The 17,549-nt window shown below is 39.2% G+C and overlaps 1 protein-coding gene across 3 annotated transcripts in view; it reads left to right on the forward strand.

The window, feature by feature from the left end:
- The window catches only part of SLC66A2 (solute carrier family 66 member 2), a 66,019-nt gene that overhangs the window by 2,449 nt on the left and 46,021 nt on the right, over positions 1-17,549 (forward strand). The window contains exons 3-4 of one of the 3 annotated variants that reach the window (XM_041427500.1): positions 7,293-7,426; positions 11,608-11,661. In XM_041427500.1, the coding sequence (XP_041283434.1) occupies positions 7,293-7,426; positions 11,608-11,661 (188 nt within the window). The remainder of the gene's footprint in view (positions 1-7,292; positions 7,427-11,607; positions 11,662-17,549) is intronic. The other 2 variants (XM_041427501.1, XM_041427502.1) reach the window with 2 other exon arrangements.

A 17,549-nucleotide genomic window follows, 5' to 3' on the forward strand; every position in this document is an offset into this window, starting at 1 on the left:
AATGAATTGTCTCTCTCTAGTTCTGCTGAACGAAAAGACACAAGAGTACTTGCATAAAGATAATTCAGTGTTCCTGGGAGAGAATATTTTGCTTGTCTGCCTAAAAAATTAGGCACCCCTGGTAGTTAGCTATAAGCACCAGTAAGTCATGAAAACAGCATTGAGGGTGGATGTTATCCTCGGGTATCTGGATGATTAAGGGAGGATCATAGAGCAAGAGACTGTGATTCCTGTGAACATTGTAAAAATGCACCCACAGAGCATCTTGGCAATTCAATTTTTTGCATTTTTGCATAATGTCACCTACGGCCGATGCATTATCTGGGACACAATGCTCTTGATAATGACATATACAATTAAAATAATTCTGCTGTTTATGTAATGTTCTTTGGAGGAAATTAGAAAGTTTTTATTTATTTTGTTTTAAATTTATTAAAGAATTTAATCCATTCTGGTGCCAGGACAGAATTGTTCCTACAAGTAGTTTTGTTCTGTACATATTTTCTTTCCACATGTACCACTTGACGTTCTCCTTCCCTTTACCAAACCCAGTATTAATCCAAGTCTCTCTTCTGATAACTCTACTACCATAAAGCTTCCGGTTTCATTTGGTTTCACTTCATTACCTCTGATCATTAAGCACGTGATTTGAGCCAGAGTAATTTTTTCTGGACTTCCCCTGCACCCTGATTCAAAAATAAGTACTTAAATTGTTAGGCCTTAAAAACTTTCAAGTTTTAATAGTGTTGCTTTTCAGGACTTAATTATGTCCTAGGATGGCTGATGTTTCTATTGTTTTTTTGCTTGTTTGTTTTGTTTTTAACTTCAAACACACTTCTTGAGTTGTTTCTGTTGTTACTTCCAGGTTTTCCCTGAAATTTCATGTATTGAATTTGCAGCTCACAAGGACAGACTGTTCCTGCCTGTTATGTTTTATGCCTCTGTATTTTTGCTCTTGGGTAGTGCTGGTGTTTCTGTATTTGTGTCACTCATAACAGAACCAGTCCTCCCACCTTTCTCTTACCTCCCACCTTTTCTCTTTCTCCTTCTTCTCAGCTATGGGGGCAATTCCCTCACATTCTCTTTGTGGAATGACGGATTCCACAGGTTCCTATAACTGTTATTGGTTATTTCAGAGGTTATCCTTTTCTGGTTTAATGCCTGGTTTTGTTGTGGTTTAAGTTTGACCTTTCATCTCCCCTCCAAATAGAGTATTTGCTTCCTAATCTTTTTGGCGTGTTTTATGTGTCAATAGAGTTTCAGCTGGTGGGTTGCACTGTGACAGTAGCCAGTGAACAAAGTACTACTGAGGTGAAGGATAACAATCCTGTTTCCAGTTACCTGTTCTCACCAACTGTGTTTCTCTGATCAGACTGTCTTCAGTGGTAAGCCATCTTTTGAAGTCAAGAGGACTCAGTGCAATGCCTCTTCCTTGTCATTCTTACATCTAATTGCTTAATTTCAAAATTTTCTCAAAGAACTTTTAGTTTGCTAGTGATGACAATAGCACAGTATCCATTTTTCATGCTTCTCTTTCACAAAATGTCTCAAAATGTCATCTTTAAGGAGCTGTTTCTGCTTTCAGTTATGTGTGTTTGGCCTTGTTGTGTCCCAGCAATGTGCCAGAACTTTGTGTGAAAGGATTGGTGTGGAAGAATGAAGACAGGGTATGGATAGCAGTGAGTGTGATTCTAGTTCACTTTATTTATGCATGCGTGGCTTTTGTTTAGGGAAAAGAAAGAAGTTTGGCCATGTTTAAGTCTTTTGCCTTTTTGAAGAGGATTCTTAAAAAAAATTTGAAAGGTAGGCAGTTTGCGCTTATAACATCACACAAGGAAGTCTCTGTTTACCAGTGTGAAGAGCAGATTTTGTGCTGTAATAAATTTTATACCAATTTAACTTTATTTTTAGTAGTAATTTGTTGTTACAATTTTATCTAACACATCAAAGCAGTATTTATTTTGGGGTGCCAGTGTAGCTGCTGGGTATGATTTATGGGTGCATCAGCTACCCCTTTGTTTAGTCCTGCTATTGTCAGTACTGCTTCTCCTGTCTGTCTTCTCCAGCCCCACAGGTTGTTGTTTCTCTGGACTGGTCAACTGGGGCAAAGGCTGCACTGTGGGTAGACATCGCAAGGCAGTGCAGAACTCCAGGCCTTTGTAGTTCTGGTGCATATTAAAGTGTATGGCCTGCTCCAAAAAAAAACTGATAGCAGTTTTCTTCCCTCTACATTTTTAATTAAACACTTCTTCACCATTTTTGATAGCTTGTGCTTTATGTCTTATTATACGTTCTTGAGTTAGCTCTGTGTTCTTGCTCAAGGGATACCCTGAGCTTTGAGGTGATTAATTATCTGTTTAAGCTGTCCCAGGCTGTTTGGAAGTTGTGGGATGGCTCCTGAGTTGCCTGTGGCACTAGACCAAGGTGCACACATCTTCTGGGTTCGTGTGGCCTGCAGGCTGCCAGCTGAGTAGCTTTGCATTGTTATGGTGGAGAACAGGAATGAGGAAGGCGGGTGAGAGTTGTGTAATCAGTTGGGGGTGGAGGATGCAGAAAAAGTTGCTTATGAGTTCTCCCCCCTACCCCTTCTCTCTCTTCACCCTTTCTTTTTTAAAACAGAGATTATAAAGAGATAAATTACAGTTTCTTCTAATATTAAAATGAGAATAAATAGCTAGAGGAAAAGGAACTATAGATTTCTTAGAAAACAGCATAGACATTTTTATATATATCTTGACTAAGTGCAGCTGAAAGTACTTATGTTGCCTCCTATCCCCAAAAGTTTTTTGGGATTTTTTTTTCAATTTTACATTTTGTAAAATGGATGTTGTCATATAATAGGGTTTGTGTATTTTCCAAGAAGACAATGTTCTTTCCAAAGGTTTTGAGCTGCAATTCCAAGGGACACTGTCCTAAAACTCATACAGCAGTGTCACAGAAATCCAAAAACAGAAAATAAAACCATCCAGTTTTGGAATTGTTCTCACAAAATTGTTGCCATAAGGCAAACCGTGGGAACAAGTTCTGATAGCCAGCGACAAGATGGAGACTATGGACTGTGTTATTTTTGGTCAAAGGTAACCCTCTACCCATTCCACATCAGTTGACCTGAAACAAAGAGTCTTCTTAAAATAGCAATATCAATAGAACTCAGAGCTCTCTGTGCTGGAGTCAATGGAATAAGCTTCCTGATTAAGAATAGAGGTTTAGAGACTCAAGTATGGAGCTGGAGGTAATTTACAGAGAAATGGTGAACTTGCTCTTGTCAGGGGTAGATTCCTAGGTATTTATTGTGCTGTAACATCTACAGTGCTACTTGTGGACCAGGTCCCTTCTGTCTTGTGTTGCTCTGGCTTTGGAAAGCAAAGCAGTGAAGTCTGAAGGACTTTCTGCAAGAAAGAGAAACTTGTGCTTTTAAGGCTTCTGTTACTAAAATGGATCTTGCCAGTTTTTACCATGTGTGGCATGTGGGATGATGCTATGAATCAAGCTGATAGAATGACTACAACTTTCAAAGATTAGCCTTACGTATGGCCTGCTGGTGGAATCTTGCTCAGATATTGAGAGCAAAAGTGTTATGCAATTCCTCCTCCTTTGTATGAGTGCCACAGTGCAGGGATAAGATTTTTGTGCAGAAAGTAAAGTAGAATTGTATATGCCCAAGTGCAGAGCTTCATTTGGGATGATGTATAAAGTCCTGGAAGTTTGCATGTCAAGAGGAACGTTGTGTCAAAAGATCTTGTTGCAAACCTAGTTTGTTTCTTCTCCCTGCTTAAATGCTACGAGTTAAATTCTGTAATTGTGTGGGATGACTTTCAGGACAGCTGACATGCTGCTACGCTGGGCTATCTGTCGTGATCCTGGTAGTGTGTGGTGTATCCTGTGTGCTTTCCGTGTTGCCTAGAATCTGTAACTTCCCAGAGAGCTGAAAAGCAGACAGCAGATGAAAGCTAGAACATCATTCAGGAGTGTAGGAGGAACAGAGTGATCTGGCTGCACCAAAACCAGTCAGGTTGTTTTCAAAGATGTCTTAGGAAAAGTGATAAGCAAACCTTTTATGTTTGGTCTAGCTTAGGCTTCTTTTTCATAATCGGCATTTGCTGTTTCAAGTAGGCCCGGGACTGGAATAGCAGGGTTATTGCAGAATTGAATTGTACCAATGGAATTACATAGTTTTCTCAATAACTAGTTAGTCTCTGTTCTGGCTTGAACGTGCACTTCTCTTGTCTTCATCAGCCTGAACATGCATTAGTCATTTGAAGGCTGTGGAAACACTAATAACATGTAAGCCACTCCCCCCTTTTATTTGCGTATTTGACTAGTACAGGAAATAAAGGGTTCTTTTGTTTTTACAAATGCAGTAAACAGTGGAAAAGCTCTTTGTAGTCTGACATACGAACTGAGTTCCTTGAGTACTGCAATGTCACTGTTTACTTTGTTATACAACACTGTAGTTATGGGATGAAAATGCAGAATAATGGTGATGACCCCTCACCCCCCGGGACTTCAAAGCTAATCTTTTCCGCAAGCCTGTTCTAGTATCCTAAGGCTCTTCACCTTTTTCTCATAAGGTGCTTTAATTGTCTTAATGTGCCTCCTCTCCCAGCTCCTGCTTATGCAGAGACAGGAATAATGTCTGTGAAGCAGAAGGGAAACAGAGCATGGAATGGCACGCTCTCCCTGCAGGGCTTACAACCCGTAGTGCTCCTGGCTCAAGCTGGCCTGAGGAGCCTTAAACTGGATTAGTGTGTTGCTTTGGCAGTCCCTGATATTAATGCAAAGTAGGGTAAGTAGCTTGGAGTGGTGTTTGTGTCCATGATCCTGAGCAAAGTGAATGTTCTGGCTTTACTTCTACAGCTTCAAGAGCCCAAGAGTGGTCCTTGACAGTGGTGTTCCCTTCAGTCTTTCTGCCCAGGTAGTGTGGTGTAATCCATGTGGTGTAGTTTGCTCTGCCTATTGGTCTTCATGGCAGCTGTTTGTTCTCCTGTTCATGAGATCTACTTGAGCGGGTTGCGTTGCCTGCAAGACTCATTCTGGCGTTTGGGGGAGATGCATTTCACGTGAGTATGTTTTGTTGTATAACCTTTCTTCTCTTTGACTGGATGGTTGTGAAAAACCCTACAGGTGGTTTGCATTGTTTGAAGTTCCCATAAGAATTTTTAAGTTTCCATTTTAACTCTGTTGTGTATTGTGAGTTTTGTTTTACTTTTTTCCCCACCTAGTGTTTAGGGGGAGAGGGTCTGTGGCAGTACTTGAATGTCATGACAAATTATTGTGATCAGACAAGCAGGTGGCTGTGCTTATTTGTGTTTGTAGTGAGTGGGTATTTATACTGCAGGCAGTACTTTTGTGAGGCACCCATTAGTGAATGACCAATAATCTCATCAGCAGGGAGAAGCTAACCTTGCAGTGACCTGTGGCTGGATTTACTGTCATAATAGCTTCTAACTTGTTGTGCTGCTAGCTCAGCCCCTCTTAAATGCATTACTGTATTTTTACATGCAAATACATTTGTAATTGAAGGTAGTTTTTCTACATCTGATGTGAACTGGTTTATAGTTAACTGCTCTGTTATTCTCAGTAAGTCTTTCCCATATTTTTTCTCATCTCTGAGTAAGAGACAAATGTAATAGTATTGAATTCCAGTAGACGAGGGGAACTTGGCCACAGTCAGCAACACAGGCTGAATGAGCTCTCGAGTCATGAACCTGGAGCATAGGCTCGGCCAAACTTTTATTCTTTTCCGCTGCATTTTGAACTAGTGCAGTGAAAGCCTTATTCAGAGCACACGCTGCCTATGATTATGCTTATCAGCTGTGTTCTTTATTTCCTTCCTCATAGTGTCCTCCAAATTTGTTACAGGAAAGGCTCCGTTGAGGGTAGAAGTGGGGGACTAAAGGTCACAGAACTGCTATTCCTGCAGGAGTAACTGGTGAGCTCTCTGGCAGTAGTGTGGAGCCTCAAGGAGTTGTACTTTTCCTCAGCTGTATGCCATTAGGCAGGAAATCCTTGGCTGTTTTCACTGATGTGGGCTGCTTGGCTTTTCTGCACACAATTTCCAAGGACTTTCCAGTCTCTGTCCTGTTCCTTGTTAGTTGACTCACAACAAAAAATCTCTCTCTGGTGAAATGGCTGCAGTGGAAACACAGTATTGTGAGACAACATGGTGGTGAACCTAGTTGGTTTTTACTAGCATGGAGCTCGGCTGTAAAAGTAGCCCAAGCATAACAAATTACATTTTGCCAGGGTGCTGTAAAACAGGAACTGTCAAGAAGAGGGAAATAATTGCCATGCCTGTGAGGCTTGGGACTCAGCATGATGGGGTCGAAGATTGACCTTAGTAATTGTGTTGTTAGGAAATTTAGGAAGCCTGTGTGCCTCATGGTGCAGGTGAGGGAGCTGGGGAACACAACAATATGTTCTGACCAAATCACGTCCTCAGCATCTCTGTCTTCAAGGCATAGAACCTGGCAGAATTGAGCACAGAGAAGCAGCTCACTGTGATGTGTGTGTCACCTTCCTGTTGTAAATGGAGTATGCTTCGGCCCGTAACCCCTCATGCACTTATGTGTGCACTTTCATCAAGTGATGAAAGAGTACTGATGGAAGAGTACTGATGTACTGATCTCCACTGAAGGGTTCTCCTTTTCCTGTAGCAGAAGCTTGTGCAATCACTTAAGAGTAAGATCTTCAGCTGGCTACAATCCAAGTTCACCCTCTCTATCCTGTGAAGGAAGTGCACGGAAGCTCCCATGACACCTCATCTGTACTTCCTTACTTCCCCCAATCTTGGTCCAAATAAGGCAAAATTTTACTAAATAGTTGGTGTGTTCCTAGACAGGGCTGTGGGTATTTATTTCTTTGGAGGGCAAGTGCTGTTGTTTTTATGACTTAACTTAAAAATGGAAAATTGAGAAAGGAGAATTTTGCACAGAAGTCCATGTGAAATCTTTGGAGTGTGTGTGTGGAGAGCACACATAACTGGTGTTAATGTGGCATAACTCTCTGGTCTCTGTACTGACTTACTGCTTAATGAATGTGATTCTCCTTTCAAAACAATAGGTTTGCTGCTGGCTTTTGAAGCAAAAACTTAAGCTTCTCTCTTCAGCATCTCTAGGATCAGTCCACTGAGATCTTGCAATAAGGTTCTCAGATACTTCTGCTCTGAGATCCAGTATGGGCAACTAGATCTGTCTGGTGACTCTGACTTCCTAAGCTGTCCATACCTGTTACTGTTAGCATTTCTTTTTGCAGGTGCTTAGATGTTTTACATACTTTCTTTCCTTTTTTAGGTTTGGAAGGCGTTTTGAATCCCCTCTTTTGTGGCAGAGCATTATCATGATCATTACAATGTTACTGATGCTGAAACTGTGCACTGAGATTCGTGTGTCCAATGAGCTGAACGTGAAACGCCGCTCTTTTGCAGGTCAGTGATGGGAATTGGCTTTTTTAGGATAAATATCTCTGAAAATAAGGTGTGCTCTACTTTCAGTACAAAAGTTCTGTGTTGCAGTCCAGTCTCCCCACTGTAGCACTTTCTGAACTTTTTTTTGAAACTGCTTATTTTCCAGATAAAAATGTACAGCTGAAATTTTATTTCAGACAGGTCTTAGTTCAGTGTAGAAATTGGACTTGTCCCTAGTATTTCACACCATGTTCTGAATATAGAGCTGGTTCTTATGTTATTGTGCTAGTCTGAATTTTTTAAAAGATCTTGGCTGGAGTAAGAAGTTGTTTTCTTCAGCTGTATTTTTTACCAAGTTAGTTATGATCTTATGCTATTATCTAAATGTTGTAATTGCAAACATTTGCTTTTGTAGATAATAATTTTCTATTTACTTGGGTTACTGACCATTGAGGAACCAGGTGTTTCTTACCATGGTTTCAAAACTATGTCTTTTTTTTATTTGTGTACCATTGCCTTTGGCTTTAGTGTGAGATTAGTTGGGATTTATGGGAATTTTCTCATATTTTTTATTTTGATTGATTTTGGTAATTTCAGTTGGGCCAGACTATTATTCTCTGTTTAACAAAATGTTCAGTCTTTGTGCAAAGTCCTTACATTTTTTCCTGCAGATAAGAAATATGAAATGGGTAGATTTTTGTTTTTTGTTTCTCTGTGTTGACTTTGACTTACAACATTTTATGTAACAGCTTTTTACCAACAAGAACAGAATTAACACTGTCAGCTTTCTGTCAGTTGTTTTGCCATTAAGGATGTATAATTTATTCTCTCCATCTGTTCTCTTCCACACTCCCTAGTAATTGAGGGTCTGATCCAATTCCAGATATCCACAGCCATCATTAGAAGGCAGCAGCTCCTGGCTGTGCAGTAGGGTAATTTATCTAATAGCTAAGGAAGCTACTTCCATTCCTGCTCATTGTGGAGTGTAGTGAGAAACTATGCAGGTAAGTGAATTTATGTGGAAGAGGAGCTGCAATCCAGCTTCCAAACACAAGCTGCTATGTTCACAGGCAGGATGAACGACTTAAAAACTGCTTTCAGCCAGATTTAGCAGCAGGTAAAATCCAGGAAGCATTTGGGAGGGGCACGTCTGGTTTCTTCCTCCTCTGCTGTTTGTGCTAGCATTTTGTGGAGTGACAGAGAGGTTTCTCTGTTTGCCCGTTCTGAGGGGAAATTGTTCTTGTGCACATTTACACACACACACTTGCAGGCTCCTTCAGTAACCTTTGGACAGCAAAGGGAGGCTCTTCAGCTTAATATATAGTGCTCTTTAAGCAACTCTCCCTGAAAGACATACAGTCTCCTAAGGAGTAATGAGTCCTTCTCTTGACAGATGGTAGAAATTCTTTAAGGTTGCATTTTATTATATAAACCTTTTTCCTAAAACTCATTTTGTCATACGGAATTTGCTAGAGAGATGGATTTTTACCTACTTGTGGTCCTTAATTATTTGTTTTCATAGAAAGGCTTGCGTCCTCTCACAAACACTGAGAATAGTTGGAATATTTTTCTTAAATGGGATTGATTTTTGGTAAGGACAACTGTATGGTGGCTCAGAATAAACACTCAGATGCATACAAAGCTCTTTTCAAGCTGGACATAATGATAGGTTTCAAGCACAATACAAGTAGGAGTGAGAACGGTGTTTCTAATCATATACCTAATCTTATCTCTAAAGTTTTATGGTGATCTAGGCAAGCTGATAAGTCTGTGTACTTACTTTCTTTCCATATAGCTTACTGGGGCAGCGAACAGCTAGGTTTGAAGTCACTGTTTTTGGTTAACCTTGCAGAATCCTGAGGGAAGGTATAGCATTTCTGTATGATAATAAAATTGTTATTTCTCACGTGGCTGGTCTTCATTGTAAACATTTTTCTTTTTTATCCTCCCTTTGAATGTTTCAGCAAAATAATCCAAAATATTTAGAAAGGGTAGAATATTTTAGTGGAAGGGAGTTTGCTGTTTTCTTATATTATTGTAAAATGTGGTATTTCTTCCAAGTGGCATAAGTATATGTTTACCAGTATGTTTCCAGTTATGTGGGAATTGCCTTTTTTCCTTTTGTTTTTATTTTTCTCACAAATTAGGTCCCTTAAGTAATAACTAGTTCAGAAAGAATCTGCTTCCTATCTTGAAGCATTAAAAAGCAATCTCTTCAAATCCTGACAAGCTTGTTCTGTATTCTTTATCGTGTTTTGTGGTGTTACTGGCTTAAAATACCCAAAATGTCAATAGCCATTCAGTCAATTTGCTTGTACTTTGATTTGTAGGGTAACTATCATAGCATGAGAAATGCAGTCTCCCTAGATTTTTCTAGTAATGTTTGATTTTTTTTTTTTTTTTTTTTTAGACAATATACATAGAGAACGTAAAAAGATTATGTGAGGTTTTCTTAATTTTTTTCCCCTTCTCACAGTTACTTCTCAATTATGGGATTTTCCTCTGCTCCCTTTTAGTATTGCAAAATGAAATTAAGTTGAAAGTGATGCAGCCCATCTTGTGCTGTTACTGTCTTCTCTGATTTTTTGTTTTTTGTTTTATCCTTCAGTATATACCAATTGAGAACACAGCAAATGCTGTTCATATATCCAACTGTTCTATTACTTTTTTTTTTTAAACTTGGACTGTGTAGCCTGTTTTTAACAATTCAGGCTGGGGAAAGCCAGCACCCAAATCAGGCAAAATACAAAACTAACAAATATCCCAATTCGATTTTAAAACCTCCAGTGATAGGACAGTTCTCTCCCCTGCATAAGAATGCTTTGAAAACTACATGAGCTCTTCAGGTGAAATTAGCAGGCATGAACAATACCTTCTTATCTTTTATCTTGTATTTAACCTCACTGCATCTTAAGTGCTCTAATGCAGCTTTTCTGGTACCATTGTTGGGGTAACAGTACCTTTCCATATTTGTTCCCAAGTTTTAAAGTTGTATCTGTGCAGCCATATGTACGCTGAATTGTTGGCTCAGTACAGAAAGGGCCAGACTTCTTGTTAATTTTGTTGTTGTTGTTTTTGTTCAAAGTATTGTAATATTTTGGGGCATGATGGTGCTACCATGCTAAAGAGCTGAGTATTGAAATACATAATGTGGATGTGCTATGTCTTTATTCAAGAACCAAGAGGTGGCTGAAGCAAGATTGTCACAGGTACAGACAGCTGAAAAGCTCTAGTTACTTTTGGGAATGTTGGTGGGCCGGGGCAGTTTCTTCATATTCTTGGAGAGACAGACACTCTCCCCAGATCAGTCTCCCACCTCTCTCCAACAAAGATTCTAGTAATGCCCAAGACATTGTGGCAGATTTTGACCCCCTTGAATGTATGAACTATACTGAACTATACAGTGGACAATATTTGTTGAAAGGAGAGTCTTGGGCGTCCCTCTGTACTTGTGCAGTCCAAGCTCCACAAGTAGAACATGGGCTCCTGTGTTTTTACATTAAGATTATTTCCTCTTGTCATTCATCCAGTTTTGCTGGTTGACTTAATCTCTTTTATAACTTGTGTCTTATTATAGCACTCTGATTCTTTGAAGAGCTTTGGTTTTGGCACTGGAAAACTCTCTTGTGTAATATATGGTTTTCAACTGGCAGAGGAAGGTTAGAGTGAAAAAAGTGTAGCATGCAGCATGGTTGCAGATGAGGTCTGTTCTCTCCTTGTTGTTGGGCTTTGCGACAGTATTTTGAATAGCATTTTCCACCAGAGGCAAGGCAACTACTGTCACAGCTGTTAATACATGCATATCCACACACCCAGTGTTGCTGAGGTAACAGGTTGCTTTCTCTGATCATGAAAACTTAGAATTTATGTAGTCTAAAGTAAGAATCAAGCTGCCTGTTTCATTGTTTTTTAAGCCTTTATTTTTCCCTCATAGGTACGCTGCTGTTGGGTTGTGCACTGAGAGTGTTCTGGGACTTCCTACTGCTCAGTCTTGTCTTAACATTGTGGGTTGGGAGCCTTATAGAAAGCATAGGGACTAAAATTTCTGGCATGTTTTGGTCTGGCTATTATTTTTTAATGAATAAAATGTACTAACTGACTAAACTGTAACTCAAATAACCACTGTTGCATTTAATCATAAAAGTCTGTTTGTCTTTCCTTTCTTTTTTTTTTTTTTTTTCCTTCAACTCTTTTTTATGTAGCTGCAGATAGTAAGGATGAAGAAATCAAAGCACCACCCAAGAGATCCTATCTGGGTATGTACTGTACAAACCCATTCTGCCTGAAGTTTTCCCCTTAACCACATATTTCATGATTTGCTACTTTTTGTGATCATTTTTGGAAATGATTGCATGATCATTTCTATAGAGAATGTTTGCATTACATTTTCTTGACATACTAAAACCTGGTGTCTGGTTGTTTTTTGTTTTTATTTTTTTTTAAATTTTTATTTTTCACCTGTCCACTTTTAACTTTCATGGAAAAGAGGAAAAGATGCTTTCGGCTCTATTTCAGAAGTCAATTCTTTGAAGGCAGTTGAATTGACCACATTGCGTGTCTTCCTTACTCCTTCCACAAGCTGGACAAATAAAGCAGAGATCCACCTCTTCAGACTCAGTTGGCCTTTTTTTAGCTCTAATGCTGGAGGAAACTGAAATATACGGCAGTATCTTTCAGCAGATATTTCACTTTGATATTCAGCAAAGTGCCTGCATCCTTGTGAATATTCCCCTCTTTTTCATTATAGAGCAGCCTGAAATTTGCTATTTGGGAATTAGTAATGCCCAAGGTGAGGGCTTCCGATCTTTAGTTTCAGAGTTGGAATCTATGTTGTTTAATTTACCTAAGGAACGAGAAGTATTGGGTGCAAACCAGCCTTGCAGTACTTTTTCCACTCTTAATAGTTTGGAATGACAGTTTCAGTCAAGTAATTGTAGTTTTGTTTTAAACTTGTTGGGGTATTGCATCAAAGAAGTTACGCTGACAGAGAAGTTCCCCAAAGTGAACTTTCAGACTGGTTTTAACTGAACTGATTCAGAATCTTCCACTGGTACCAGCTTTGTTCTGTTGCAGTTCTTGAGTTAGAGAGGGATCAACTCAACTGGCAATATCCAGGGCACAGAGGAACATTACTGAGGTAAAGGAGAGTCTCTGTATTTCTCAACACACAGTTAATCAAGCTGCAGCTAGCTCTAAGAAACTGCCCAAGAGTGATATTAACCTGAGTGCTTTCTTGAAGCCCTAAGGCCATCCCTGTTTAGTTTAAATAAAATTCTCTTTTAATGTTTCCTCTTCTGGATCTCCCCTTTCAGATTTAGGGGTAAAATCCATGCTTTGGGAAATTTATCAGTTTTTTTGTCTGATACAGTATTTTTGCAAAGCACCTTTTCCTTTTGTATTTTCAAAGCATTATTTTTTCTGGATTTGGTATCAAACTATTTTCTTTCTGTTTGTCTTTAGTTTGTGTGGTCATTCTCACTGGCTTGCAACACTAGCCATTGGAATGTAATGTTTAAGCAGTTCTTTCTTCCTTTTGCCTGTATTCCTGTTGTCTTTTACTAGTTTCCATCAATGCTTTATTTACAGTCTCAGAGCTATAAACAGTTGTCAGCTCCAAGTGGTTAAAATTAAACAGAAATAAGTAACTTAATGCGACCTTTTACTTATTTAAATCAATTTTTTTCCTTGTCTTTTTGGTTAAAAATAATTTGTTGGTAGTTTGATAGGCTTAAAAAGATGTAGAATAAAGCACCACACATCTTAATCCAGCTGGTCTAAGTCTGAAACATTTGGTTAGTAGGTATTACTTGGGGTTTGTTTTGGAGTTGCTTAGCAAAATGGGGTGAATTGAATTATAGCTAAGGAACAAGACAGCCTTACACTACTGCTCTGAAGTTTAAAGACTGGGTGGGCAAGTTTGAAATATGACAATTCTCACTGCTATAAAGAAATTAGAAATATTTTGAGCTGTGTGTGTATAATGTGCACACAAAAGTATGTGCTGGTGGGATAAAGAGTGGGGTGCACAGTGCTGTGTCACAGCATATGTCATACTCAATTTACATAGAGCTTAACTGAGCTGTGCCCTGCAGTGCTGTGTTTTGCTACAGCTCTGGGGAAGCTTACTTAGAGATTAGCTGAGGGGAATATTTGCCATACTTTCATGTGCTAGTGCATTCTCATTATGTCCTTTAATGAGTTTTAATTAAAACTTCTGCTCAAGAAAAGGAATTTTTTTTTTTAAATTTCCTTTGAATTGTTGAGTGGTGTAAAAACTTTTTCAGTGTATTTTTAGGCTTCTGAAATTATTATATTACTTTCTTTTTCTGGTCATGTAGTAAATTATGTCTGTAAATGAAGATGATCTCTGAAAACTATTTAGTTATAGAGCTGTTGAACAATTAAACTGAAAATATGTGGACTACCGATTAATTTTAGGTGAACTTGTTAGATAAATACAGAGGCTGTTTGGTGCTTCTCCTTGAATAGGAACTGAAGAGCTCCCTGCGATTGCTTTTAGGTTTGTTTTATTGTCAGTTCAAGAAACCACTTAATGCCACTGTTTTTCCACATGTTATCTGAAAAAGCCTTTATCTCTGTCACGTGACTCTGAAAAGTGACTTTCTATCAGTCAGTACTGAGAGAGAGTTGAAGGTGTGGGGGAACGTTACTGCAGATTGAGTGACCTAAACAATTTACAGTAAGGTTGACCCCAAGGGTTTTCTGATTTCATACAGATTAAATGATTATGAATGACATTATGAATGACAAATAAAATGATTTTCCTTTTTTTTCTTGGCGAAGGAAAGATTAAAAAGAAGTAGCTCCGGTTCTGAAGGATTAATGCTTTATTCCCTTTGTTTTCTAATTCAGGTATCTAGTTCTACCTAATGCCTGGTAGCATGGCAACTGCTGAGACTGAGCAAGGTGCAGTTGAGTTGAAATTTGGGTTTTTGCTTGTTTCTTGTTTCATGATGAGATGATTTAGAACAAATGTGAATAAGTGTATTAATCTGCTTTGGTAAATTACAAATTCCATATATATATTTGAGCCCTGTGAGTGTTGGAGACTGTTGGGGTAACAAAATCACTAAAGAAGTAACAAAACACTACCATAGCTCCAAAGAGCCTGTATTGTTTAAAGTTGTTCAGAGTGGTTTCAGTGTTTGGCAGGTGAGCCTCAATGTGGATGGGACTTGTTGGATTTTTTTTTTTCCTTCTAAGTAGACGGCAAAGCATTTGGAAAGACAATTCTGGGATATCCTTCTCTATCTGAAGATGGTTTCAACACTTACTGTATTAACTAAATCCTGAACCTTGATTTTAGCTCAAAAAAACCTAATCAAATCACATTAAGTTTTAAAACATGAGTAATAAGAACCAGTGGTAATGGAATAGCAAAAACTTAGGTTCATTGAATAGCTGTTGCAAAAGATTTGAAACTACTGAACATTTTTTGGAGGGGGAAAATGTGAAATGTATGTATAGTTGACTTTGCAGACTTATAGCTGCATGATAATGAGGAGAAAATAGTAATGTGAATTGAGCAGGTGCAGGTATCTGCTGCATGTTTCCACTGGCAGGGTGACAGCCTGGTGAATAACTCACACTTCCACCTCTCCTTTTGTCCGTGCTCTTTAGTTAGCTCAGGACATCAGTTGGCTTGTGTTGTCCAACAGCACCACCACAGTGTTGACATATTTTAGAACAGCACTATTACATTACATGTGCCATGAAGGATGTAAACTTTATTTAATCTATTTAATCAGCTCTCTGCTGCCTTCTGTTCAGTGTTAGGTCTGTTTTGGGCTCAGCAGGGCATCCTGCACAGTTTGCGGGTGAGCACTGTGTCTTTCCAGGGGTGCTCTCTAAGTCATACGCACAATGTGCTTCTCTGTCCAGCCCTGACACCCTGAGCAGAGCTGGGGACACAGCAGAGGCACAGCTTTCCTTGCTGGTTGTGGGGAGCACCTGGGTTTCATTGAAAGTGCTTGACTTCTGCACTGTGCTGCCCAGTGGTTGAATTCCCTGTACAGCTGGAACAACGAGAGCAGAGTTGTTGCTGGGGTGTCACTGCCTCTGTCTGTGCATAACTGAACAAGGAAGTGCTCTTGGAAGGATTTCGATCCTTCCTCCCCAGGATTATATGTATCCTCAGTAGACTAATTTCAGAGTGCTTTTGTTAGTATTTTGGGGAGGATGTTCAGGAGAAGGGATTGTCATGGTATGTCCGTGAGAAAACAGGATGCCAAAAGAATATTTTTTTTGCTTTGCTTGTGTTTTGCTTTGTTTAGTTTTGTGGAATTTAAAAAGGATTTAAAAAAATAGTGGAGTTCTAGTTGAAGAATTCAGGTCTACTCTGCCTTAGAAAATGGCACATGTCTGCCTCAACACTTTGGTTGTAATTCTGTGTATGATGGGAACAGTTATTTCCCTATGTCTTTCTCTGTATCAATTTTAAGACCTTTTAAGAGACTAGAGAGAGTAAGAAATGAAGATTATAAACACATGGGGGCAATTCAAAATTTGTTTTAAGTACATACTTAAGTGGTAAACATTGGTGTCTTTTTTAATACATAATTTTGTTTTTTTTTTAGTTGATGTTGCAAAAGAGACCAACACAAGTCTGGAAAATAATTTGTCTTTACAGGTATGGGTCTGTGCTGGAGGTCTAAGTTACTTATTATTCAAACATTTCAGAATAATACTGTCCAAATAGAACACTATAGAGTTTTTTTAAAAGATTGTTGGCCTACTGAACAGATTGAACCAATAACTTTTTTTTTTTTTGTTAAACTACAGACAGAGAGGGAATAGTTCAATTTAAAAAGTTGTTCCTTTATTTTCATAGGGAATTTGTCCTGAACCATTGCAAGTTCAACACTAAAATAATGTTCTTTCAGAAAACATGAGAAAAATGGGTTTGGATCTGTTTTCTGGAACCAGTTTTATGTTTCCCAGTAGGTACTCTCTTTCAGGCTTTGAAGTTCCGTTCAGTGTAAATCTTTCTTCAGCCCCTTAGGCTAATGGACCTCAAATAAAGTTCTGTGGCCTTTTATGTCCTGTTGAAAATGTTGAACGTGGTTCAGTAGGTGGGCATACCTTTTTGCAGGCTTATCTGGTATTGTTCAGAAGGTATGAAAGGGAAGGATAAGTTTAAATTCTGTATTCCAGAGAGACCTTTTCCTTTCAGAAAGGACAGTTGGGAAGGGAGAAACCCAGAGAATGATTTTTGAGGCCTCTGAGCAGCTATGATCTCTGCCTCTGGCAGTTTGCAGTTTCCTTAAGGTGGGACATCCAGAAATACACATATCCTCTGCAGTGAGGTGGAGGCATGAGGCCAATCTGCTTCCTGCCTGCCTGAGTGCTGTGAAAGCACATTCCTGATCACAGTGGATCCAGGTGGAAAAGTCACTCTTGTAATGCATGACATGTAGCAGGTTTAGGCCTGAGAGACAGGGGGTGGCTTTGCATGAGAGTCAGGGTGGTCACCTTTAGAAAACCTAAGATTATTTCTTTTCATGGGATGCAATAGAAGTGGAAGAGACTGACATTACCTCCATGACTGATACGTAAAGTATGAGGCAATAGCTCCTCAGTCTTAAGCTGATCTCAGATGTATTTTTCTGTTAATGAACTGTGGACTTATCCGTAGTTGTATTTAAGCTGCAGGGAATAATGTTGTGAGCTCACCCTGGCAGGCAGCTCTTCCCAGCAGAGCCACCCTCTCACTCCCCTGCAGTGGGTGAGAGGGGAGAGTCAGAAAGCTAGAAGTGAGAAAATTCCTGGGTTGAGGTGAAGATACTTTAAATGGTGAAGCAAAAGCTGTGAATACAGGCAAAGCAAAATAGGGATTTAATTCTGTACTTTCCATCGGCCAGCAAATGTTCAGACATTTCTAGGGAAGTAGGAATTCATCATGGGACATGATAGAGACAAAATCCATAATTTCAGACATCCCTGCTTCTTCCTCCTGAGCATGCTGCTTACACTTTCTGTGATCACTTGATGAATGTGTGAGCCAGCACAGGGAGGCTCTACTGTGATTTTATTATCTCCAGAACAGGGCAGGAATCTCAGGCATGTTTGATAGGGTGCCTCTTATCACAGGCTTATGTCACCTAAACACAGATGCTTGAGTTGC

The sequence above is a fragment of the Onychostruthus taczanowskii genome, unplaced genomic scaffold (assembly GCF_017590055.1).
Source record: "Onychostruthus taczanowskii isolate IOZ18803 unplaced genomic scaffold, ASM1759005v1 scaffold115, whole genome shotgun sequence".
NCBI lineage: Eukaryota > Metazoa > Chordata > Aves > Passeriformes > Passeridae > Onychostruthus > Onychostruthus taczanowskii.